General features: G+C 44.1%; 1 protein-coding gene across 3 annotated transcripts in view; it reads right to left on the bottom strand.

Moving 5' to 3' along the window:
- Positions 1-25,047, bottom strand: part of PCYT1B (phosphate cytidylyltransferase 1B, choline) — a 114,438-nt gene that overhangs the window by 73,027 nt on the left and 16,364 nt on the right. Inside the window, exon 1 of one of the 3 annotated variants that reach the window (XM_037512590.2) lies at positions 16,888-17,226. The exons of 1 other annotated variant lie outside the window; for it this stretch is intronic. In XM_037512590.2, coding sequence (XP_037368487.1) covers positions 16,888-17,004 — 117 coding nt within the window. In that variant the 5' untranslated portion in view covers positions 17,005-17,226. Of the gene's footprint in view, positions 1-16,887; positions 17,227-25,047 lie in introns of those variants that run through there. One more of the 3 variants, XM_037512592.2, reaches the window with a different exon arrangement.

The following is a 25,047-nucleotide window of genomic DNA, read 5'->3' as shown; positions in this document are numbered from 1 at the left end:
ATGGCACAGCAGACCTCTCCTGACTCACCCGCTGCTTCCCTCAGCAGTGTATTTCAGTATATCTGCCTGTTCTGCTCCCCATTCTGTCTCTGGTAAATCCTCTCACCCCCCACACACCTCTGGCCTGTACCCCAGTTCTTGTATGCATAAATCAATCTTAAAAAAATTTAAAAAACAATTTAAATTTGTCTAAATAGATCAACCCAATATTCATTTTTCCAACATTCAACAAGCACTACTTGAGTGCTTGTTGTGTACCAGGCACTGATTTAGGTTCTGAGGATACATCAGGGAAGAAAACAGAAAAATTCTACCCTTGTGATGCTTAGAGATAATAACTAAAAACAATGTAAAGTGTGTAATTTGTTTGAAAGCTGCTAAGTGTTATAAAAAAAAAATCAGGGGCCTCCCTGGTGGTGCAGGGATTAAAGTCAGTACTATGAAGCTATCGTCAGCCAATGCAGTACAGGTTCGATCCCCAGCCACGGAGCTAACCCACAAAGTACAGCAGATCTCTCCTGTCTTGTCCACTGCTCCCCACAGCAATGTATTTCATTTGCTCCACCTGTTCTGCTCCCCACTCTGTCTCTGGCGAATCCTCTCACCCCCTGCACCTCTGGCCTACACCCCAGTTCTTGTATGCATAAATAAATCTTTTAAAAAATCAGGGAAGGAGTAGAGTCAAGGAAGTTGATATGTATATAAATATATAAGGCGGGGGCCTGCCGGGTGGCGCAGCGGTTGAGCGCTGGGTTGCGAAGCTGCCCGCAGCCTCTGCGGCGCCGGTTCGATCCCCGGCTGCTCCCCGGCCACCGGAGGAGGGTCCCACATGGTGCGCAGACCTCTCCTGCCGCCCGCTGCTCCCCTCAGCAGTGTACCTCGGTCCTTCTGCCTGCTCTGCTCCCCGCTCTGGCTCTGGTGAATTCTCTCACCCTCCCGCGCTTCTGACTGTACCCAGTGCTTGTATAAACAAAAACAAACAAACAAACAAATAAATAAATAAAACATGCCTCTATAAAAAAAATTAAAAAATATATATATATAAGGCATCATCGAGCCATGTGGAGAAAGCCATGATAACAAGTGCAAAGACCCTGGGGCCGGTGCATGCCTGGCTTCTTCCACGAAAGCAACCAATATGCCTGGAAGAAGTGAGCAAAAATGAAAAGTATTAGGAAATTTAGTCTAGGATGGTGAGGCAAAAGGAAGTGATGTAGGGTTTTTAGGATGCTGTAACAACCAGCTTTCACTCTGAGGAGATGGGAGTCATTGGGGAGTTTTTAACGGAATCACAGGACCACCTAGGTGCTATGTTGACACTCAATTGCAAGGAGCCAGAGGTAGAAGCAAGAAAACCTCTAAGGTATCTGGTGTAATGAGCAAATGTAATGAAAACTGGGGCCAGGGGGACTGCAGTAGAGGTGATGAGAAGGGGTCAGATTCTGGTTAGATTCTGCATAAGTAAAATTTGGAATTGATTGGATGTAGGGTAGGAAAGAAAGCAAGGAGTCAGGATAACTCCGAAGTTACTGGCCTGGAGAATGGCAAGCCGGCATTGCCATTTGCAAGGATGCGGGGGTATGGGTGAGGGCACTGGAAGAGTAAGTAGGCCTGAGAGTGGGAGGAACAGGGCTAAGGAGAAATCAAGAATTCCATTCTCGCACATTTGGTCTGGCATGCCCATTAGATCTCGAAGTGGAGATGGCAGGTGGGGACTGGATGTACAAGTCTGCAGTTTGAAACAGAGGATTATGCTATAGGTTAAGAGATACAGATGAAGAAGCCAGCAAGACAAAATGTTCTGTAAAGCCACGGCAGTAGATTGACTTATTCAACTAAGGGCATGAAGGCAGACTGGAAAGAGGTCCAGGTCATCAGATGAGGAGACACTGTCTATTAATGGCTGGTCTTCCCACACTTCTATGGAAGTTCCAACAACTTCCATATGGGAGTTGGTCTTCTATTTGTCACTAAATTCCTACTTTCTAGGGCAAAACCTACCAGATAGACCATCCTCAATGAGTACTTACTGAACAGAGGAATTTAAAGTCACAGGAGAGGGCCTCCCTGGTGGCACAAGGGGTTAAGCACAACACTATGAAGCAATCCACAGCCGCTGCAGCATGAGTTCGACCCCCGGCTGGCCAGGGAGCTACCCACATGGCGAGGCAGACCTCTCCTGCCTCGCCCACTGCTCCTCTCAGCAGAGTACTTCAGTCAGTCTGCCAGTTCTGTTCCCTACTCTGTCTCTGGTGAATCCTCTCACCCCCAGCATCTTGTACCCAAATTCTTGTATGCATAAATAAATAACTCTTTTTAAAAAAAGTCACAGGAGAATCATTGATTAAAAAAATATAACCAAAATAAAAATGCATACATTGTGCAAAAATGAAAAATGATGTAAGAATTATGTAAGATAAAATACTAAAAACTAAACTAAAATAAAACAACAGGGGCCTCCCCTGGTGGCACAGCAGTTGAGCACTGGGCTGCAAAGCTGCCCACAGCCTCTGCAGCGCCGGTTTGCTCCCCAGCCACCGGGCGAGGGTCCCACATGGCGTGACAGACCTCTCCTGCCGCGCCTGCTGCTCCTCTCGACAGTGTATTTTGTCAGTATGCCTGTTCTGTTCCCCGCTCTGGCTCTGGTGAATTCTCTCACCCTCCCATGCTTGTATAAATAAATACTGTACCCAGTGCTTGTATAAATAAATAAATAAATCTTTAAAAAAAATAGGCTTTCAACTCAATAGGAAAGTGAATACACTTCAATAGGAAAGTGAATACACTTATCAATATTTTCTAACTTTATCATCTTCATACTATAAACTATAGAAAACTAGGAAAATGAGCAGAAAACAAAGTACATCATGAATTCTACTCAATACAAGCACTATTAACACTTTCAAAATGTCTTTTTAGGCTTTCTGATATGTGACATATACATAGTAATACCTTTGGCATCGTATTACATACAGTTTTTTTCATGTAATACATCAAGATTTTATCATGTCACTTTAACATATTTCAGCCTACTTATAGGCTTTATTTTTTAGAGTCACTTAGGTTCACAGCAAAATGAGAAGGTACCAATATTTCCTATATAACTCCAACTTTGACAGTTGTAAAACATTCTACTGAATAGAAAAACCATAATTTATTTAAATAGTTCTGTTGCTGAATATTAAGTTGTTTATATTTTACTAATGTAACATTCTCAACAATTCTGAATCTCTGGTTATTTTCTTAAGATAGATGCCCAGCAGCTGAACTACTTAGCTCAGAGTTATGAACATTTTAAACATAAGTATGTGAAGAACATTTAAACATATATTGGTAAATTGCATTTAACAATAGCTGGATCATATCTATTCACATTACAATGTATGAAAACACCTATCTTGCTGCCACCTCATGGCATTGAGCATTATCTTTGTCAATTTTATAGAACAAAAAATAGTATCATGCTGTTCCAATTTGCATTATTTTGATTACAAGAAAGACTGAACATTTTTCGAAAGTTTATTAGCCATTTGTGTTTTCTTTTTTTTTTTTTTTTTTTAATAGAGGCATGTTTTATTTATTTATTTATTTGTTTGTTTGTTTTTTTGTTTATACATGCACTGGGCACAGTCAGAAGCGCGGGAGGGTGAGAGAATTCACCAGAGCCAGAGCGGGGAGCAGAGCAGGCAGAAGGACCAAAGTACACTGCTGAGGGGAGCAGCGGGCGGCAGGAGAGGTCTGCGCGCCATGTGGGACCCTCCTCCGGAGGCCGGGGAGCAGCCGGGGATCGAACCGGCGCCGCAGAGGCCGCGGGCAGCTTCGCAACCCAGCGCTCAACCGCTGCGCCACCGGGGAGGCCCGCCATTTGTGTTTTCTTCTAAGCATAATCTGTCCTTTGCTCATTTTTCTATTGTAGAAAATAAGTATTTTTTAGTTGTGTAGTCGTGGCCGAGTGGTTAAGGCGATGGACTTGAAAATAAGTATTTTGAAGTTAGTTAAAAGAAAAATAACAGCACAGCTAAAAATTATCATAAAAGATCTTTTTTAAAATGCATTTTCCTGCTTCTGATTATCTAGAGACCCCTCATGAGAAGTCCATTTTTTTTGAGATTTATTTATTTTTGCATACAAGAACTGGAGTACAGGCCAGAGGTGCAGGGGAATGAGAGGATTCACCAGAGACAGAGTGGGAAGCAGAACAGGCAGATCTACTGAAATACACTGCTGAGGGGAGCAGCAAGCGAGACAGGAGAGGTTTGCTGCGCCATGTGGGTCAGCTCCCTGGCTGGGGATCGAACTTGTGCTACAGTGGCTGCAGATAGCTTCATAGTGCTGAGACTTCACCCCTTGCGCCACCAGGGAGGCCCATAAGTCCATTTTTAAACCAATTTGTGAACACCTACATCTAGTTCAGCTTAGTGATGACTGCCCTTTCAGGGATCAGGGATCAGAGTTGTTATTATGCCCTAGGAAGACAGACATCCTTAAAACACCACCCATAAGCCATAACTCACCCATGCAGCCACCTCCCAAGTCCCACAGCAGTGGATTTCAAATAGCTGGAAGAATCTTAGTACTGTCAGTAATACCACATTTCATTGACTCTATAATGTACATTCTCCACACACACATACACATTTTAACATCTCCGAGATCAGGAGGGGATCTTGCAAGAAATATTGTCTTAAAATCACTGTTGGCAATTTTCTCTGAAATGGAAGTGTGTCTTATAACGAATGGTATCTCAGATTCATGAACTGCATCGGTGCTATTAACAATAGGAAATAATCATCTATACCTAGAGATAAGAATTCCATACCTTCAGTCAATTTTTTTCCTTAGGCAATTGAATTTAAGGAGCTTATCATAAATATCAATATCGATCTTAATATCTTACTCATATTCCATCTCTTTCCCCAAAGGACTTGAGGTGACTTTTAAATTTTTGAAAATTTGAAATGATAGTTGCGAGATCTGAGGTGAGAGGCAAAATATGGATTTTAAAAAAATGGCTAGGGGTAAAGGGAGCACACAGGAACATTTGTGTATTGCTCCTCTATGTTTCAGACGGGGGTGGGGGTGGGGTATAAAAAATGGCACCGAGTTCCTGGCCATCAAAGCAAAGAGGTAGACAGAGTTAATATTGCCCTCAAGCAAGAAACAAAATAGCTACTGAGAAGCACAGCATTTCCTGATGGGAACCTTGATAGAAATTCTTCCTGCGGTGTCTCCACAGGGGCATGCTGGGTGATGGCAGAGCGAACCAGACATCTCAACAGCAGCCCCCTGATAAAGACAATCCTGGTTTTTGTTTGTCTCTGGAGCGCTCCCTCTCTACGTAAGGCAGAGCCCCAGACACAAAATGCAGTTCAGGAATGCATTTCTTCAACAGGTCCAACATGCAGCCTGGAAATAGAGTTCACTCCCTTCCTGTTGGCTCCAAGGGTAAGATTTAGAATATCCACAGCAGGGTTTTTGATTGTGAACTAGGCAAGACAATCCTTTAGCGAGCAAGCCCAATGCTTAGATGAATTTTTCATGATAAAAAACACTAGAGGAAGCATTACTAAGATTTAATTCTAATATGCAGACTCACAGCCACCTTTGACAACATACAGTAGATAAAGTACCCTAAAGGTAGAATGCCAGTCAGGCATTAGAAAAGCGGGGATTGGGTCCCCTGACATTTTCACTTGCTTTCAGTTTATTGCAACATAATGCAATGTTCACCTGGACCTGGATAAGTGCATTTGTGGATTATTTTATGTAGTTTTAACTAATCCAAAGCTCGGAAGATTAGCAGGTGGCTTAAACCATTTCCTGCAATGAAGTAGGAAAGCAAAGGTAACACAAGCGCAGGAGAACAAGGAAGTGGCAGAGCTGACCCTTCTCCTCTGAGTCCTGCATCAGCCACTTTATCAGGTGTGACCAAGATGATATAATCAGATCTGACAAGAAGACAGCTGAATGGAAAATCATCACAAAGGCCATTGAAAATATCTGCTACCATTAGCATTAGACCTCACCTGGAACATCATTAGCTCCAGGTATGAGCTAACGATGGCATGAAACTACTGTAAATATCACGTTAAAAAGCATCCAAAAGACGAAAACAAAACAAAATGTTTCCAACGTTTCAAGTTATGAGGTACACGATCCAGCAGTTCACAAATGTTGCACGTAATAAGTATGTAGAAGCCTTTTCTGCATTTCCAGAATCCAACAGAGAAAAACCCAAAGTCCCGTACCATTGCAGAAACACTTGCTCTCTGTGCCACAGAGATTAGGCTGCTCCAACGTGTAGGAAAAATGGCAGTAAGGCTGAAATGCGTCCCTTTGGCAGCAAATATATTTAGAAGACATACAGAAAATATTGCTGAACATAGAAAGAAACAGCATTAGGACCAATTATGCAGTGTGGGAGGTTTGCGATACACGTGGATGGAACTACAGATATTTCTAACACGTCTCAGCTTGAGGTATTTGCTAGATTCTATTTCAATAATAAAACCACATTTTTTTCTGAGCCACTAAAGGAAAAATATTCTACAGAAGATTTTCCAAAGAAAGATGTTCCAAAGAAGATCGATTCTACAAAGCAGATGACTTATTGAATAAAAACAATAATCTATGAAAAAAAATATTTAAGTGCATCTACCAATGAGGTGATACCTTTGCCCTTGGACCCCAGCCTCCCACCTATTGGAGAAATACCTCCCTGTCTTCTTTTCATGAACTTTCCTCTATTGGCTCTCTAAATGCTGTTCCTCAGGGTTCCATCCTGGAAGACTGTGGGGGTAAAGCAGATTAATTTAATGAGATTTCACATACACATAAGCAGACATGGGGAAGATTCTGTTAATTTTAATTACAGTACTTCTGTCTTTTGTCCCTTTAAAAACCTGATAGGCTGGCTTGGGGTCAGTTATTTTCTAGAATTTTTCCTACAGTGGGATTATCCTGAAGCACTCTTCCTAAGCTAACCAATTCCATCCACTTTCTTTGGAGTCTGGAACCTGACTCCAGGCCAGGCCACTGTTACAAAAAGCGTATAGAATGGGCACCATTTAATTCACAAATTACCTGATAAGCACTGGACTGGTCTTGGAACGGAGACAGATTTATTTAGTTTAAAGGTTCCGGCCTCCATTGTATGCTCCTTCTACTCCCCTAACTTCTGACTTCACAGATTACCTCTGCTGGCTCTTTAAAGATATTTTATAAAAATGGAATCGGGTAGTGTATATTTTGTTGCCTCACTTCTCTCATTCAACATTATATGTGTGAGTTCATCCATATTTTTTGCAGATGGTTGTAGATTCTTCATTCTCAGTGCTGTGTAGCGCTGCATTATATGAACATACCACAATTTCTGTATGCACTCTTCCACTGCTGGGTGTTTGTGTACTTTCCAGTGTGGGGTTATCAGGAATAACACTGCTAAGAACATCCTAATACCAGTTTTTGTTGGCCAGATGTACACATTTCCTAGGAGAAGAAGTGCTGGGTCAAAACCATTTACATTGAATGTCTAAATTTGCTTCCTCTCCTGGTCCTGAGAGCAGCAAACGTGCCATGGGAGAGCTAAATACAGCATTTCTCAAAGTGCATCCAAGCACATCTTGCTTCTGAATCACCTGGGAGCATGAGCAGGTGATTATTTTTGAACGCTGACATTAGAGATCTGTGTGCAATGGAAACGGGGGGCTTTGGAAGTCAGACAGACCGAATTGTAAGTCTCAGCTCTATCAGTTAGTATTTGATCTTTGAGGAATTACTTAGTTTCCTTAGTTACGATATGGGGAAGATATTCCTATTTCCAAGCCTGCAGCCTGGCTAAATGAGATAACACACGGAAGGCACAGTGCCTATCTCACCATAAATAGTTGTTCCATCCCTCATTTACCCAAGGAGCAAAATGAGTGAGACCTCCAGCCTTAAACCCAGTACACAACAATCACCTTATCACTCAACAATGTGGAGGTGCAAGAAACTAGTCTTATGTGTCTATACCCACTAGGGATGGAGCACAGGGGCCTAAGTGTAGAGCAGACTTGTACCATCATTTGGTTGGCAAAAGACTGTACCCATCATACGTGATGCTTCTATTATTGTTATTGTTGTTGTTGTTACTTGCTTTAAATTCCAGTTTAAGTTACCCTCGGCATCCTTTTACACTGATGTCCACTCAGGCTGAGTGGAAACAAAAACATACAAAGACTTTAGCAGAGGGAAGAGATTATATGAAAATGAGTCCTGCCCAGTAGGGTGGCCCCGTGTGGCCCGGACATTATTACACAGGCGCACGCTACCAGAGTGGGCTGTTTTACCTTCTAATCACTGTGTTTTCAAGAGTGCCTTCAGGACCACCGAGTGCTAAACCTGTCTCTTTATCCCCAAGCAGGGTCAGCTTCCCCAGGCTCCCATCCAACATGGTTCATGCTGGGATAAAGAGGAAGGTAGAAATGTTAAAACAATAATGCTATGGTCCGAGGCCAGCAACGGGTAATCAGATCCTGGCAAGGTAGAGGCTGTTACCTGGGAGATTATTGGAAGAAAATAGGCCTAGCTTGCAATGACTTCATTTATTCTTACCTTCCTAGCATTCTCCTCTTCATCCTGCCCCCAGTGATCAGATGGAATCATTTTTTAGATGTATTTCACTAAGGGGCACTCAGAAGCTTCGTGCGGGCTCCAGCCAAAGACCCAGGAGTTTTTGGAATATGGCCTGACCCACAGTCAAATTTTTTATGGCAAGTACTGGAAACATCTGTTAGAGCAGAACCCTAATTCAATGCCATCCTGTCACATCTTAAAGAAAACCAGTACTTCAAACTTCAGCATTATCAAACAGCTAAAATATGCAGCTATTAAGTCACATTAAAAAGGAGTCAACATGGGTTCCTTTGAGCAGTGACTGGAACATTCAACCTTTCTGAAGAAACATCAGAAGAACAAAGTGAAAGACAACAATAGTTTGTGCAACAGTAATGTCAAGTTCCACAGTTGTTACTCATAATGTAGCCAGTCTGTCTTACCATAAGATCATTTAACCTTTTTTACCCAAAATACATAAAATCAAAAAGAAGTTTTCTGATTTTTCATAGGAGCATCAGGTCAAATAGAAGACACTGTGGTAGGCCATGTTCTATGGCTACTGAAGCTGGAATCATAGTCTTCGAACTGGTAAAGATCATCCATCCCACCCAACATGGGTGCCAGAATTGAGGTCCAGAGAGCAGAAGTGACTGCCTTGAGTCAACACAATAACTCACTGGCAAGGCTGCAGGCTCTAGCAAGCAGGGACTACTTCTCTCCCTAGTCCCTAGCCCTTTTGCTGTGGCCCAGTTCAGGGCACTCTGGAGCTCCATATCTAATCTGCCTTGATCCTGGGGGTTGGTGTGGAACCCTGGAGGCCTTAAGCGAACAGCTCCATTTCCTTCCCTCACTGTCACATCTCAACAGGAACCAATCCAGGCTTCCCACCTCTCCCAGGTGGCCTCCACACAGAAAATACCTTGAGGCTACATCCAGTTTCTCAAGCTATCCCATAATTACACATCTACACACCCGAACCAAGCCATCGTGACTTTACCTCCACCTTCACAGAGAAAACAGGCTATTAGACGAGAGGTTTTCAACTTTCAATACTCTTCCCCTTATAACATTTTTTTTAAAAAGATTTACTTATGCATACAAGCACTGGGGTGTAAGCCAGAGGTGCAGGAGGGGAGAGGATTCACCAGAGACAGAGTGGGGAACAGAACAGGCAGATCTACTGAAATACACTGCTGAGGGGAGCAGCGCAGGAGAGGTCTGCTGCGCCATGTGGGTTGGTCCCTGGCTGGCCAGGGATCAAACCAGGGAGGCCCTATCATGACATTTTTACCCAAACTGTCCTTGCTAGCTTCCTCACCACCTTGGAGGGAGAGATGTCTCTTTTTCTACCTACCTGAAGCCAATCCTACTTGAGCATTAAATCCCAGCCCCTCCAGCCTAAGAGTCATTCCATTCATCCATTCTCTCCATCACTTTCACCCTCTGACTCTTTGCCATTTACATTTAATGTGAGTTGCTACCATCTGAAAAGAACGAGCCAACTGAAAGAAGCCATCTGTCTTGGATGGAAGGAGGAGAGAAAAACGGAAGGAAGAAAGAATGGAAAGAAGGATGGAGAGAAAGAAGAAAAAAGGGGGAAATGCTAACCTCTCTTGACCCTACACCCTGATTTATCTTCCTTTGGATCCTAACATTCTATCTGCTTCCCCACCTCCAAAAGACTCCTCACATTGCCGTCTGGCCTCTCTTCTTTATCACTTCACTGAAATATCGCCAGTGGCCTCTTCTTTCTGAAACTAAAGGAGACTCTCCTCTATCAGTGCTCCCTGCTGTATTGGGTTCTGTTGAACATTCCCTCCATGGAACTTACTCTACCCTTACTCCCCTGTCCCATCTCCCAGTTATTCCAGAAATACCATGCTTTCTTTCATGATAGTTTCTTTATTGGCTCTTTAAATGGCGAGTCTTCAGGATTCCATCCTGGAAACGCTCTGGGATAAAGTAGATTAATTTTAACCAGATTTCACATAGCGACTTCTAATGGCTTTAACTACAGTGTTTCCATTTCCCCCCTTCTAAAAACCTGACAGGAAGGCTCAGGCTCAGTTATTTTCTACAATTACCCTGTAGTCGGGTTATCCCAAGGCGCTCTTGCTAGCTAAGCATTTCCATCACGTCCTTCTCAGTCCAGAAACTGTATGACTTAGTTTCACTACCAACAATTTTGCTACATGCTGGTATCTCCCAGAGCTACAAGTTCAGCTCAGTTCTGTCTCGAGAACCAGTATAGACACCTCCAAATGGGAGTCCTCATGGGATCCCTAATACAACTCTCCCAAGCTGCTGTCCCCACTTGCCGGAGCCAGGAAACCGAGTCTTCTTTGATACTGCTCCACTCGAGACTCAGTTATCAAAACTGGGAGCATTTACCTCCTGAATGTCTCCACATCCATCCAGTTTACCTCTTCTCCACTGCTGCATCCATAACTTAAAATTCTCATCTAGATTATTTAAACAGCCTCCTAACTGAAACAGAGTAGGAGAGAAAGAAAAATGAGTGCAAAATAGAAAATATATGAAAATGATTGTTTAGACCTATGAGCACATATATATATGCGCACCATTAAATGTACTTAGCACTGTAGCTTCTCAAACCTCATCCTCCACAGACCTGGGCAACTATCTGAACTCCCTCTAAAGCCATATGAGGCTAGGAGGACTTAAAATTGACTAGCCTAAATTGAGATGCATTGCAAGGGCAAATACACACCAGATTTCAGACTCAGTATGAAGAATGTAAAATACCTCCTTAATCAGTTTTATTTTGATTGTATGTGGCAACGATATATTGACGATGAGAGGTTAAATGAAATATATTAGAATTAATTTCTTATTTTTAACAACTTTTTAAACCATGGCTCCTAGACAATTTTAAATTCCATTGTATTCTATTGGACAGTGTTCATTTAAAGGTTGGAGTTGCCCTTCACAATGGGGTTGAAGATCCCCTAAAATTGACTGACCTTTCTTTCCAACTCCAAAAAGTTTTGGGTATCAGCAAGCTACATGTTGCATTTTTTCTTCAAACACAGAGTCCTGTCTTAACTTGGGGATCAGGCTGACAGAGTCACCCTGCTGAGAAGTACTTTTGCTCAATGAAGACTATATAGCTTCAGAGCTATAAAGACTCCAATACATTAAAGTCAAACGTACCCAAAAAAAAGGCTTTCTTAAGGGAGTGCAGCATCCTGGCATGTTTCCACATCCTAAATTACTGCCTTCTGTTAAATGGAAATGATCTTCAAGGTCAAGGAATTATCTATTCTATTTCTCGCCATGACCCAGGTACATTACTGTATATGATACATTGTTATGTATGGAAGTTGCTAACCAGCCGGCTAACTGAGGATCCTGTTAGTAGGAGACTGAGTTTTCTCCTGGTTACCTTCTAAAGCCCTGCATCACTGAATACTTAAGTCTCCCACTGCCTGAATGTGGGCACAAGCACCCTTTGCAGTTCTATACTCACCAACACCACGACAAATCAAAGAACCCACCTATATTCTTATATTTGATTTAGATGTCTTGCTTCCACAAGGAGTTTAGCATTAGGCAAATGGGGAGCAGGAGGGGTAGTGAAAACAAACTTAAAATAATGGAGGGAAAGAAAAAAAAGAATGGAAGAAAGGAATTCATTGATTCCATGCTCAATACACCTGACTATTATCAATCTGCAAGGAATGGATGTTGCATTTGGACTGAGACCAGCAGGAAGGTGTCTAATAATAACCTTGGACAGAATTCCAGTTGACCACAATATAGGCCCAAGGAAACTGCTGTTTGTTTCTTTCCACCAACACAGCACATTAAGTGTTTCGCTTTTAAAATGTATGCTACCCCTAGGGGCGAGATAAATATTAAGACTAGTAAAGGAAGCCACTGATGTCTCTGGAAAATCTGGTCATCTTTTGAGCACTAGTGGGTGAGCGCCCTACCTCCCAACTGACATAATGCACCTTCTGCAAGACAGCAGTCTCCTGGCACTGCTCCACCTTGAAGCAAAGCCCGAAATGCAATCCTGCTAACGTGGCATATCGAACCTGTCCTTTTTTATTTCCAAGGCCTTCTCAGTTGATCCGTGGTACATCCATCTTCATGGAAGTGACTTATTGCAGGCTAGAATTACCACTCCCTTCTGACAGCAGAATGCACTCGTAGAAGAACTCGGCCAAGGTCGTTAACCAAATCCTTAAGCAGACAGCTTTCAGGGTGGCTGTGCCCTGTTAGAAAGGATTTGTGGTGAACCTGCTGGGCCCAGAGGATTCCTGTAGGCAGACTGAGGGCCTGGGAGACAGGAGGACAAGTCCATGCCCACAGAAGTCCTCATCCCTCAGGAGTTGGGTCTCCAAGGAGAACTGTTACATCATATCACCCAAGGCCATTACTTTTCTGTTCTTGACTGTCAAACCTATGAGTCACCTTGCATCATGTTTAAGCAAGAAATTAGCAAAGGACAGAAAACAAGTCAAGGATCAAGATCATTGTAACAATGGAAAAAAAAAGTTCTTAGAAACATCTTGAACCCAAGTACCATGGTTACCTAGGTAAGAAGATTACATTCCTAAGATACAAGCTCTATCATAAAGCCTAGGCAATTTTCTGTTAATTTTTTCCTACATTCTTTATTGGTGCTATTTAATTCTGTTTACTACTCTCCTTTCTTATATTTTTTTCCAGAGAAAAATAAGGCAGGATGAAAAACTATAGGTATACCTTTTAGAAAAATTCCCCCTTGGGCCTCCTTGGTAGCACAGAGGTTAAAATCTTAGCACTACGGGGGGGGGGGCAGGGAATTATTTAAAAAAAAAAAAAATCTTAGCACTACCAAGCTATCATCAGCCACTGCGGCCTGAGTTTGATCCCTAGCCAGGGAGCTGACCCACATAGCCCCCAGCAGACCTCTCCTGTCTCTCCCACTGCTCCCCTCAGCAATGTATTTTGGTACATCTGCCTGTTCTGCTCCCCATTCTGTCTCTGGTGATTCCTATCACCCCTTCCCCACACCTCTGGCCTACACCCCAGTTCTTGTATGCATAAATAAAAATAAATCTTTAAAAAAAAATTCCCCCTTGAACGTGACTCCATTATATCTTCAATATCCTTATCAATTTGCTACTTACAGGGATCTAAAATACAGACTGATTGAAAGTCTTGTTTATTTAGGTATGTCAGCTTCCTCCATTTCCTTAAAGGACTGCCAGCTTCTATATTAGAAACCAGGATGACAAGACCAGTTCCTATTCAACATCCCCTTGCCAAACTCCGCATCGCTGTTAGAGTTCACGCTCTCCTGTGCACCCACTACAGCTGATACAACTCTTAGCACCATCCACTAATCAACTTTAATGGAAGCTATGTTTATATATATATTAGTCTCCTCTAGAGTCTCTGGACCAATTGAGCACCAATTGAAGGTGCTCGATCAGTGTTGGCCGAGTAAAATTTCTCATGATAGACAACGTTCACTAAAAATAATAGACATTCACACAGGAGTCAAGTCCACACCTTCTGGAGAACCATGCTGAACAGAGCACAGTTGTTTACGAAAAGGGCATTTGGCACACATGCTGACATTGAAATAAAATTTGTATTTCAGACAAGGACATCCAGTAGCATAAGTTCACATTCTAGGACATGCATAAAGGCTATCCAGAAATTTCCTTTTCATATCCCTGGGTAAAGTGAGAGTGAGTTTGAGGAGCCAGTGTGTGCCTCAACTAACACAGTGAGAATCACACTTTGGTATTTGCTACTTTTTTTTAAAGAACACATCTTGTTACTGAGTTCTGTTTGAATCAAGTAATTGACATTTGATAACCACTGGGAGAAGCAGCCTGTCCTCTGAAGGCCAATCTCTCAAATCTTTCATGCATTCTCCAAAGCTAGGTAAACAATTCAGTAGCCACACCTGTTGATGGTTGTGGTGCCAAGTTACCCACATGTGATTTGGATGATGTGCTTGGGTGCTGGGGGAAACAAAGAATTGATGTAATTTTAAATACGAGGATATTCACAAAGCTAAAGGTCAACAGAAACTACTAAAAACTATACAAAAAATGCCAACTTAACATTCTTACTTGCCCTCTTCATCAAAAAACTGTGTTATTAAGTGTTTAACATGTACCTTAGTTATAAAAAGAATTATTAACAGGAAAGTTGGGTACCTGGGTATAAATCTGAATTTATAATACACCTCTACAGTGATCAGTTTGTTGCCAAAAAAAGGAACTTCAAAAAGTGTAGGAGTGGCTTATACATTAGTGGCAGCCCTTTTTAAAGAGAGACAATTTTCAGCAGACCATAAATAATGATGGACAACATGGAAAATATTGATTCAACGCCATTTTCAACAGCTGAACTTATGAGCACCCCACACACACACACACACATTCTAAGCCAGAACTGCCAAAAAGATGGAAAGGGAACATAGCTTACTTAACAGCGTGTTGTGGGGGAAAGATGGACTTTGTGGGTGCAAAGAGCTCTGGGTTCAAATTGCAGCTCTACCCCTTTAAGCAGTGACCTTGAAGAAGCCACCTTGGGCTTACCCTCCCTGAACCTCAGTTTCCTCATTTCTAAAATGGGTGGAAAGCTAGTGGTGTAACATTGCTAGCTGTGCATGGCTCTTGTAAAATAACCTACAGAATAGGAGGTCACAAGTTAAAATGGAAAGTTCTGGAACTTTCTTTCTTCCCTTGAGTCCCTCTGTTCATTCACTCAGGTAGAATCAAGGAACAGAAGAAAGGGAAGGAAAAGAAATGGTCACTAGAGACTAAAATCACACAAACTAGAACCAAATGCTCTCTCTCTCCTTCCCTTGCCTTTGACCTCTATCAGTAAAGTGTGTGATGCTAATCTGCAGTTTGTGTTTAACTTTTAAAAATATGTTGGGTGATCTTGTAAACAAGATTTAACAGTCAATTTTTTCCAGCGCTAAACCGTGAGTTGCTTGGTGGCCCAGAGGAATCCCTTGGCAACAAACTTATTGGAAGGGTTTACATCCCAGGAGAACACAGGGTACTAGTGAGGTCCAGCAAGTGGCTTCCATGCTCAAGAGCATTTAATTATTAGACGGCCTAAGAAAATACATGTTTTTAAAAAATAGAAACACAGTTAACAAAAGCCACAGCACTCTTAACACAGCTTCCTTTTGTTTTCAAGTTTTAGAAAGTTGTTCTCAGCCTGCCTTTGAACTCTTATTAACCCTCAGGAAGAATAAAAACAACAGTTGTTCCAAGATCGTCTGGCCTTGGAATCTGTGAACCAGCATTTGGGAAGTTCACAGAAAATGCTACATCTCCAAATCCTTTTTTTAAAAAACCTCTTCCCGGGGGTCAAACTCTACAACCAATCAAAATATTGCACCTTTTAACTTAGGGTAAATCACGAGAGAGGGTTTTTCTACCTGTGTGTCGGTTGGATTTGAGGGTTCAGAGGGCTCCCCGAGTTCCACAAGACTTCAGAACACTGAAAACCCACCACCCATTTGGTGGTTTTGATCCCTTGAGGATACATGTGAGCCTGCTCCTTGAGGAATCGTGACCAATGACAGAGAAACGGCTCAAACTGGGGGTACCAGTTACTCAGCTGGTAGGAAGCTCTGAGTGCCCCTTTCCGCACTTTCGTTACTAAAGGCATGCAGCCCATTTCTAAATCACGGTAGCGTGCCCAGGTTCCCACTGCATCCCTGAAGAGAAACCCTCCCAGCCCACTCCGGTCAATTTTACCATCATTTTAAATGCACATTATTTCTAAACGCATCGTTGAGGGACTCTAATTTTGAAATTTTCAAACGAATGGGCCAGCGCTCCTTCCATGTCGTTTTTTTCATTTTTCCAAAATTGCCATTAGGCACCCAGACGAGTTGCGGACCGAATCATTCCTTACCTAGAATTTAGAACTTAACATCCAACTCGTCCCAAGCGTTGCGAAGAGAAGACCATTTTAAAATTGCATATAGGATTTCTAAATACCTTCACACCAAAATGCACCTAAACGGAAAAAGGCCATCCCCTCCACCCCCCGGCACAAAAAACACAGCAGCGTCCAAGCAGCCCGTTCCCTACCCAGCCAATACAATAATGCTTTGTAAGCTGAGAGCGGAGCCCGGTAAAGCTAAGCATAAACAGCAGAGGAGGATTAGGCGGCAGCTCCGTGCTCATTTACATGAAAATCCGCCCAGCATCGTTCTCCTCGCAGGCTGCGGGCACATCAGGAACTCTTAGCGCCATTGCCACGCATACATTTGCATCCTTTGTCTTTACTTACCAGTCGAGGCTGTGGGCATGTGTGCTCTATTTCCTCCATGGTGTCTGAGGGAGGCTCATTGGAAAGGGATTTTGGGATACCTGTTTCTGACTCAGCATCAGTGTTAAGTACTGGCATGGCCAGTGAATGCTCCCTCCGGCTCTGCACCCTCTGGAGTCTCCTCCCAGGCAGAGAATGTTTTCTTTGTCATGTATTTTTTCTCCTCCCCGCCCATCCCCCTTCTTCGTCCCCTTTCCCTCTTCCTTGGGCGAAGTAAAGAGGGTGCCCCCCACTCCCCCCGCCCCGTTCCTTCTCCGAGCAGCCAAGAGGCGAGGCCTCAGTTTATCACTATAACAACCAGACCGCACGGTAGCGGCGGGTGCGGGATACAGTAGCTCATTTGCATGGAGCGCGCTGGTTGGCTACTGTCATCATAGTACCACTCCGCCGGGGAGCGGCCCGGCCCCATTGGCTGGCGGCCGTGCCCACGGGCCCCCGGAACTCGCTGCTTTTGTTTCTTCTATTTAATTCAGTTTGCAAAGGTCTCGGCCCGTTCTGGGCACGGACCGGGGCTGCACGACCCAGATAAGATAAAGCCTCTTCCTGAGAGGCCTCCATTTAAGGAAAAAAAAAAAAAAAAAAGGAAAAGAAAGAACCGTGTCCCGGGCAGGACTGTTTGATGGGCTGGAGTCAGTATTTGCCAAAATAGAAGTCATCCTGAAGACAAAGCCACTTCTAAGCCCCAACTCCCTGTGCCCACAATTGCCAGCTGGCCTGGAGAGCCTCTGGGGGCGTTCATTGTAGATTGATGAGTGTTCTATCCCCTGATTACAAGAGCAGGTTCCCTGATGTAGCCCTGGAACCTACTCCTGGGGTTGTCCTGAACTTGGAAGCACAAAGGTTGTCTTTGACAACCTGCCCTCCCCTCCTCTGGCGGCCCTCAGCCTCCTCGTCCCCTCCCCAGCTACTCACTTTCCTCCAGCGTGCCCGCCCTTCACTGCACTGTTTCTTAGGCTGGTGTGTTATTCTTCCACTTCTCTGGTCAGGTGTTCATGGCAATCACAGAAACATCCAGGCGGGGCCTTACGCTAAGGATGATGCGCCTTAAGGTCCAAGTGGTGCAGGAATAACCCGCATTTTAAGAGGGCTGTTGTGAACACACACTCTAAAGGAACTTCCAAAGATATTCATTCTAGTGAAGTATGCTTTTAATAATATTAATAAAAAGCATGGCAATTGCTAGCGGTTATTAAGCACAGGCACAGTGCTAAGTACTGTGATCACCTGGATCTTGTTTAGTCTTTGAAAGAAACCGAAGAGATCGGTCCTATTATCCAAGTTTTACAAGTGAAGAAATTGCACGTTAGAGAAACTGCTTAAGGCCTCAAAGTTCAGAAGCCATGGAGCTGGGATCTGAAGGATGGGGGTGAGGGCAGGGATGCAGCAGCTGCAGCGGTGGAAAAGGCACCTAGGTAGGAGTCCTCTTGAGACAAGTCCTTGGGCTTCTAAATCCTTGATTTTAATCTTCAGCGTTGGTTTTCATCTCAGTGTGGTCCAGGGTGGGCAGCACCAACATCAGCAGCACCTGGGAACTTGTTAGAACTGCAAATTATTGACCTTTCAAGACCTGATTCAGTAAACCTGTGGTGGGGGTCAGAATTTGCATCTGTAACAAGTTGAAGTTGAAGATGATGCTGATGCTGTGGGTCTGGGGACCATACTTTGAGAACCAGTAATCCAAAGGCTGGGATAAACGTTTCTGCCCTGCCTCCCTCGCAGAATTTGGGAGGCCGAGTAAGATATCATGTGAAAAGACAGGGACATTATTTTTATTGCTCCTCAAATAAGCAAAGAGAGCTAGACTTAGAAGAAAATGGATTCCGCATCAGAGGTTCACAATTGGACAGTTCTTGATGCTGGTACTTTCAATCAGAATGACATCAAGACATTGTTAGCTATGGAGGATAAAGATAGAAAAGTTGGAAAGGAGAGCCGCCACAGGACGAGAAGCCTGGCTCACACAAAGCCGGAAGCTGGAGGTGGGGATAGAAGTGATTAACATACTCCTTAAAACAGCTGTAGGAACTAAAAATCCTCAGGCGCCAATGCAGACCCAAGCCAAGTGTCTGCTTTGTCTTAGGGTGCTAGTGTCTTAGGGTGCAACCTGCAGGTAAAGAAATGGAAATCAAGGGCCATTGTAGAATCTCCGGTCCCTTTCAAATACTACAATTACCCAAAATCGACAGGAAACAAACCTCTTCACAAAAGAATGAGCCCCTCCCAAAGCGAAGACAATTTCAGCACCTTGTGGCAAGGGGCAGCCGTCCTCCCGCCCACCTCCGACTATGCAGATGCTCCTTTTCGCCAAGTCTCTCCCTCCGCAGGGCAGCAGCCCTCCTACCCGCCCGTGACGTCTACCATGCTGGGGTTTCTCCTCAAGGCCGCCCCGCCTGTGACCAGGCAGGCCTCTCACAGCAACACTGTCCCTTTCGAGGCAGCTCTTTCTGCCCACTTGTGTCTATGCAAGTGTCCTTTATTCTTCCGTCCCGTTTATAATACACCTGCCCTTTTGGATATAACTAGTGTCGGCGAGAAACTCACCTGGGAACTCCCCGGTGTCAGTGAAAGGGAAGCTCTGGTGAAACTTCCCAGAGTGGACCCGAGGACCCCACTCTCTGAACCCAACAACTCCAAAAAATGACCTTGTAACAGGGTGGTCCCCAGGAAAGGGGGAGGTTCCCTGCCCCACCCAAGGGAGGGTGGAGCTGAGTAGGGAGAGGAGAAGCTGCAGAAGAGACTGAGGAAGGAAGCAGGATGGAGCCAGGAGACCTGGAGGAGGCGCATGGAGCCTAGAGACACGTGAAGAAACTGCGCTTGTCTTTTGGTCGTGGACTGGGTGACACAGATGTGGGTGAGACCCGTGGGGAGGTGACAATGGCAGCTTTTATCTTGATGTTGATTTTGCTCTTTTCCTTCCGGGCTTGTCTGGTTGTTTCTGGCCCTTTTCTGGGGGTCCCCACTGGAAGATGCTTTAGACTTGTGGCAGGCTTTGGGGCCTTGCTCTGGGCCAATCCCATTTGGATGGACTTTTACCCACGAGGGGACGGGTAACTTGGGTGCTTCATTTAGAAACTAGACTCTTTGCCTTTCCTGTATTGTTTCCTAGTTTTATTAAAGTTCCTTCCCATTAAAGTCTCATATGTTTTGTGTTGATGCGGCGGATGGCAGAACCCATTTAGTATAGGCAGGTTTGCGGGGTTTGGGCTGCCCCTCTCCCTGTCCTATAACAGATTTGGCGTCCAACGTGATTTAGGACAGAGCCATCCGTGGTTAGTCAGCCCCATGGGGAAATTGAGCTTCCCTATGGCACTGGCTACCATAAGCGCAATTGTCCTATAACAACCTCAGTACCTAAGGTTGAGAGAACGCCACCGATGTTGAATTTCAGGGACACTGGAATCCCTTCCTACCCCATCTGCCTTCCCGCGAGATCAGAGCACTTCAAGTCTCAAGTATAGCTCTACCAAGCCCTTCATCTAGGAGGAGATAAGCCCTATCATACGCTTAGAAGCTCCTTTCCAGCGTGCTGGGTGATGAGAGTGAGGTTGATCGCCTGATTTTAATATCCCCACCCCCAACTTGTTCTGTTTCAAAGTGTCCCCCCTTCCTCCCCTCCCAGCCTCCCCTGCCTCTGCCTAGGATGGGTATCTTGTGTGTGTCACCGAAGTCTGGGCCTTAGCTCTCTGTGCCACTTTGTGCTAAATCCAACTCTCACCTAATATAGTCAGCCCAAGCCCTGGAACCTCAAAATGAGCCTTCTATCTTACTATTTAGAGGGTCAACTCGGTAACTAATTCCATTCCCACTGATCCTACTGCAGCCTGGTTTCGGCTTCCTCCTGCTCCTCTCCTGACAGTCTGTGGTCGAATCTCAGCACATTTTCACAGTCCTAATGGCAGAGATAGACTTTCAGACACGACTGCGAGAGGGGTCCCTTAACAGACCCACCAACTCTGGGGACGGGAATCTCAGATGCTATTGCAACTTCATTTAGAGGCTCAATAATACCTGAAAGGAGTTTTTTAATTTGGGGGCTTCTAGTGCTATGAAGGTGATTAGCTGAGAATGACCACACTTTGGAATGAAATATTCCATAGGCCTCTAGAAGTTATGCTGGAGGGAGGGGACGATTCTAAACGGATAACATGTTAACATCGTTAAACATCATTAAAAACCCTACGGAGGACATTTGTCAGTACATGTTGCTAACAGCCATTAGAATGTTCATTTCCTTCGATCCAAGGATGCCACTTGCGGATTTATCCCCCAAGAAATAATCAGAAGTACACAAATAATTATGTAAAAGACAATGCAGAATTATTTATAAAAAACAAATAAATGGAGATATAATTTATGGCAATAGGAGGAACGGTTAAAATAAAAATAAAACACATCCATATTAATATCATTATACAGGCATGAAGTCATGTTTTTGAGGACATTCTATGCTATGGGAACGTGTTAACATTTTGTCGAGTGAGAAAAGCGGGCCACAAAGTGTAATTCAAAAAAATGATCCCAGTTATGTGATATGCATGTGCCTAGAGAAAGGAAGGACAGGCAGGAAACACTAAAATGTTAACAGTGACATCTTTTTAACAGTGGGTTTATGGGAGGGTTGTTTTTCTGTTTATAACAAGTATTTTAAAATAAGCTTATGTTGTCCTTACAGTCAGAAAAAAATAAATATTGCTCCTCCCCAGTATCATCGAGGACAGGGTAGGGGTGGGGTGAAGCAGCAGAGGTTAGCAGGTGAGGGGTCAGAAAGAGGCAGGGCTCAGTGAGAGGAAAAAGCACACTGTGATTAACAGAAGTAGAGGAAATGTGTTGGAGGCAGGTTGTTCAGAAAATCCCCAGGGTACTATGGGGGACCGGGCTCCTGAATCTCCTCACCTCTACAAGTATGGCATGGCTTGAGTGAGAACCTGCTAGGTCAACGCAGCCCCTTGCAGCCCCATCATTGTTACTGCTGCCATTTACCAAGTACCTCTGAAGCTGATAGCACTCTGCTAGGCATTTGCCGCAGGCCACCTGTCACCCTCACACCTGATCACAAAGGCATTAGAGCCCTACTTTGCAGAGGAGAAAATGGAGCCATGGAGACATTCATGCAACTAGCAAGAGACCTACACAAAACATCATTGTCCCTACTGGCCGTCTTCAGGTCAACAACATCCAGTGTTTGGAAATAACATTTGCAAAGATCTTCAGGGAGGAAAATAATCTCTTTGGAGCAGGAGCTGTCTCAGCCCTGCCCAGACCCCCTCAGACTTTATCACTGGTGCCAACATAGGGCCCATTGCCAAATGCCAGTACCTGTCTCTCCCTGGTGGAGGGCTTTCTCTAGGCCAAAGCAGGTTTGAAGAGCCTGAAAACGAATACCCTAAGTAAGGGCTCTCAACCAAGAACTGATAGGAGTGGATGTAGAAATACCCCATCCCTCAGCCCTTGAGGGGGCTAACAGTGAATGGAATGTTCTCTACTAGATTCTAGAGTTCCCAGTGGGATTGAGTTCCTATTGTCAGAGTAGGAGCTGCTTGACAAGGCACCCTGTCTCACTTGCCCATAATCCTGCGGGTATTTCCTGGACTCATCTCCCATATAACCTACTTGACCTTGAAGCCTGTTCTCAGGGTCAGCTCTAGGGGATCTCAAACTAAGACACAATCCCAATGTCCCATCATAAAGTTCTAATATGACCTGTTTGTAATGGCAAAATACCTTTCATATCCTCGTCCTACGTTGTAACAGCAATTTCCCAGAGAAATCAGACGACACTCAGAGGGGTGGCGAGAGAGATTTAATTGTCACATCGGCGGGCTCAGTGAGATCGTTCCCCAAAGGGCTGAGCACCCAAGAACAAAAATGGCAAGGTTTTATACAATTTGTATGAGGAAATTTGCTATCCCATCCATCATAGCGTAAGCATTCTTTATTATTCAGGAAGGGGGTTTAAGGTAGTCATGGCTACCACTGTGAACAAGCTGTACTGTACACCCGGCAACTTCTCCGCTCCAGCAAGCAACAGAATCAAAGCAGTAGACTCCCCCAGGCAGCAGCCTTGGGAAAGCAGCAGAAACTAAGCATTAGACTCTCCCAAGGAGCAGGCATGGGAAACTTCCTGCTTCATGTAAAAATGAATCCTAACATCACATATAAATGTTAGCCTAGTTTTTCTGACCTTTCCCTTCTTTCATATTTTCCAGTCTTCAGTCATGCTGCTAGAAATTTGATATCTACTATGTCAGTGTTAGGACAACCATACTGAAAATTTAGCTACAGTTTGCATGTCCCTGCCCGTATTACACTGCCCTTAATTTTTTAAAAGGATTTACTTATTTATGCATACAAGAGCTGGGGTGCAGGCCAGAGGTGTGAGGGGTGAGAGGATTCACCAGAGACAGAGTGGGGCACAGAACAGGCAGACTGACTGAAATACACTGCTGAGGGGAGCAGTGGGCAAGACAGGAGAGGTCTGCTGCGCCATGTGGGTCAGCTCCCTGGCCAGGGATCTAACTGGTGCTGCAGTGGCTGGTGATAGCTTCATAGTGCGGAGTCTTAACCCCTTGCACCACCAGGGAGGCCCTGCTCTTAATTTTTATCAAGAAGGACACAGGTAAAACCTCCTTCATTCCAATTCCTTCACCAGTACCATCACGTCTGACTCCACTATTTCTTCTTCCAAGCTTCCTTTTTCTTTTTTTATTCATTTTTTTCCCTCACCACCTCTAATTTACCAAATAAGGGATTTATTACAAAGAAGGAAAGGAGATGGAAAAACCAATTAGACAGAAGAATTTAAGATTTTCTGGAAACCATCATTACCTTCTATGGAATTTTTTACTTTTTGGACTATTTTGAGCCACTTCCCCAGTTTTCCACATGGAACTTAAGCTTTAGGCCTGAAACCTGACATACTCTAGAAAAAAATTCCACTGTGAAATCCAATCATAAATTCTTTTCACCTACTCCAGGAAAATTATGGTAATAAAATATTTTTCAGTGTAAAACATTTCACCCCTCAGTTGGTGCTTCTACAGATTGAATTATATGGTAATAACACTCTGAAATGAACAAGTTTTAATACTGAAAATTTTCAAATGAGTAAACCTATTCAGAGAGGTTAAGACTTGAGTAAGGTCACACAGTAAGTGGCAGAAATATCATTTGCATCTAGGTCTCTTGAATCAAGTTCAATTCTATTTTCCACTAACCTACACTGCCTCATTCTTTGATATAGTCAGATTTGCTTTGTTAACAAGGTTGGTGAGCTAACTTATTCGTCTCATCATCCAAAGTAACCCTTTTGCCCCTTTTCTATTCATGTAACAGGAAGCACTCTTCACTTACATTCATTGTTCATTTCAAATCTCTGGAACCATGAACCTGGACTCATCATAAGTTCTTGAATTATGATAGAAAAATAAACACAGATATATTGGCAGATTCACCAGTGGATCAAGAGTGAGGTCAGGGGCCTTCCTGGTGGCTCAAGGGGTTAAGATACCGCACTATGAAACTGTCCACAGCCACTGCAGCACCAGATGGATCCCTGGCCAGGGAGGTGACCCACATGGCACAGCAGACCTCTCCTGTCTCGCCCACTGCTCCCCTCAGTAGTGTATTTCACTCAACCAGACTGTTGTGCTCCCCACTCTCTCTCTCTGATGAATCCTCTCACTCTCCTGCACCTCTGGCCTGCACCCCATCTCTTGTATGCATACATGAATAAATCTTTAAAAAAAGAGTGAGGCTAATACAGGTCCATGACCTATAAAGGTTGTTAGGAAAAAAATAATGGTCAGGCATAAAGGAGTTAGAGCTTTAAAACTTATTTTTGGAAAAATAAAACCAAGTAAAATTAATGCTTTTAAAAAATTCTTAGCGGGCCTCCCCGGTGGCGCAGCGGTTGAGCGCTGGGTTGCGAAGCTGCCCGCGCCCGAGGAGCCGGTTCGATCCCCGGCTGCTCCCCGGCCACCAGAGGAGGGTCCCACATGGCGCGCAGACCTCTCCTGCCGCCCGCTGCTCCCCTCAGCAGTGGACTTCGGTCCTTCTGCCTGCTCTGCTTCCCGCTCTGGCTCTGGTGAATTCTCTCACCCTCCCGCGCTTCTGACTGTACCC

This window comes from Talpa occidentalis, unplaced genomic scaffold (assembly GCF_014898055.3).
Source record: "Talpa occidentalis isolate TD23 unplaced genomic scaffold, MPIMG_talOcc4v2.1 talOcc4.15, whole genome shotgun sequence".
Taxonomy (NCBI): domain Eukaryota; kingdom Metazoa; phylum Chordata; class Mammalia; order Eulipotyphla; family Talpidae; genus Talpa; species Talpa occidentalis.
The sequence above is the reverse complement of the archived record's forward strand: the minus strand, read 5'-3'. Positions and strand labels throughout refer to the sequence as shown.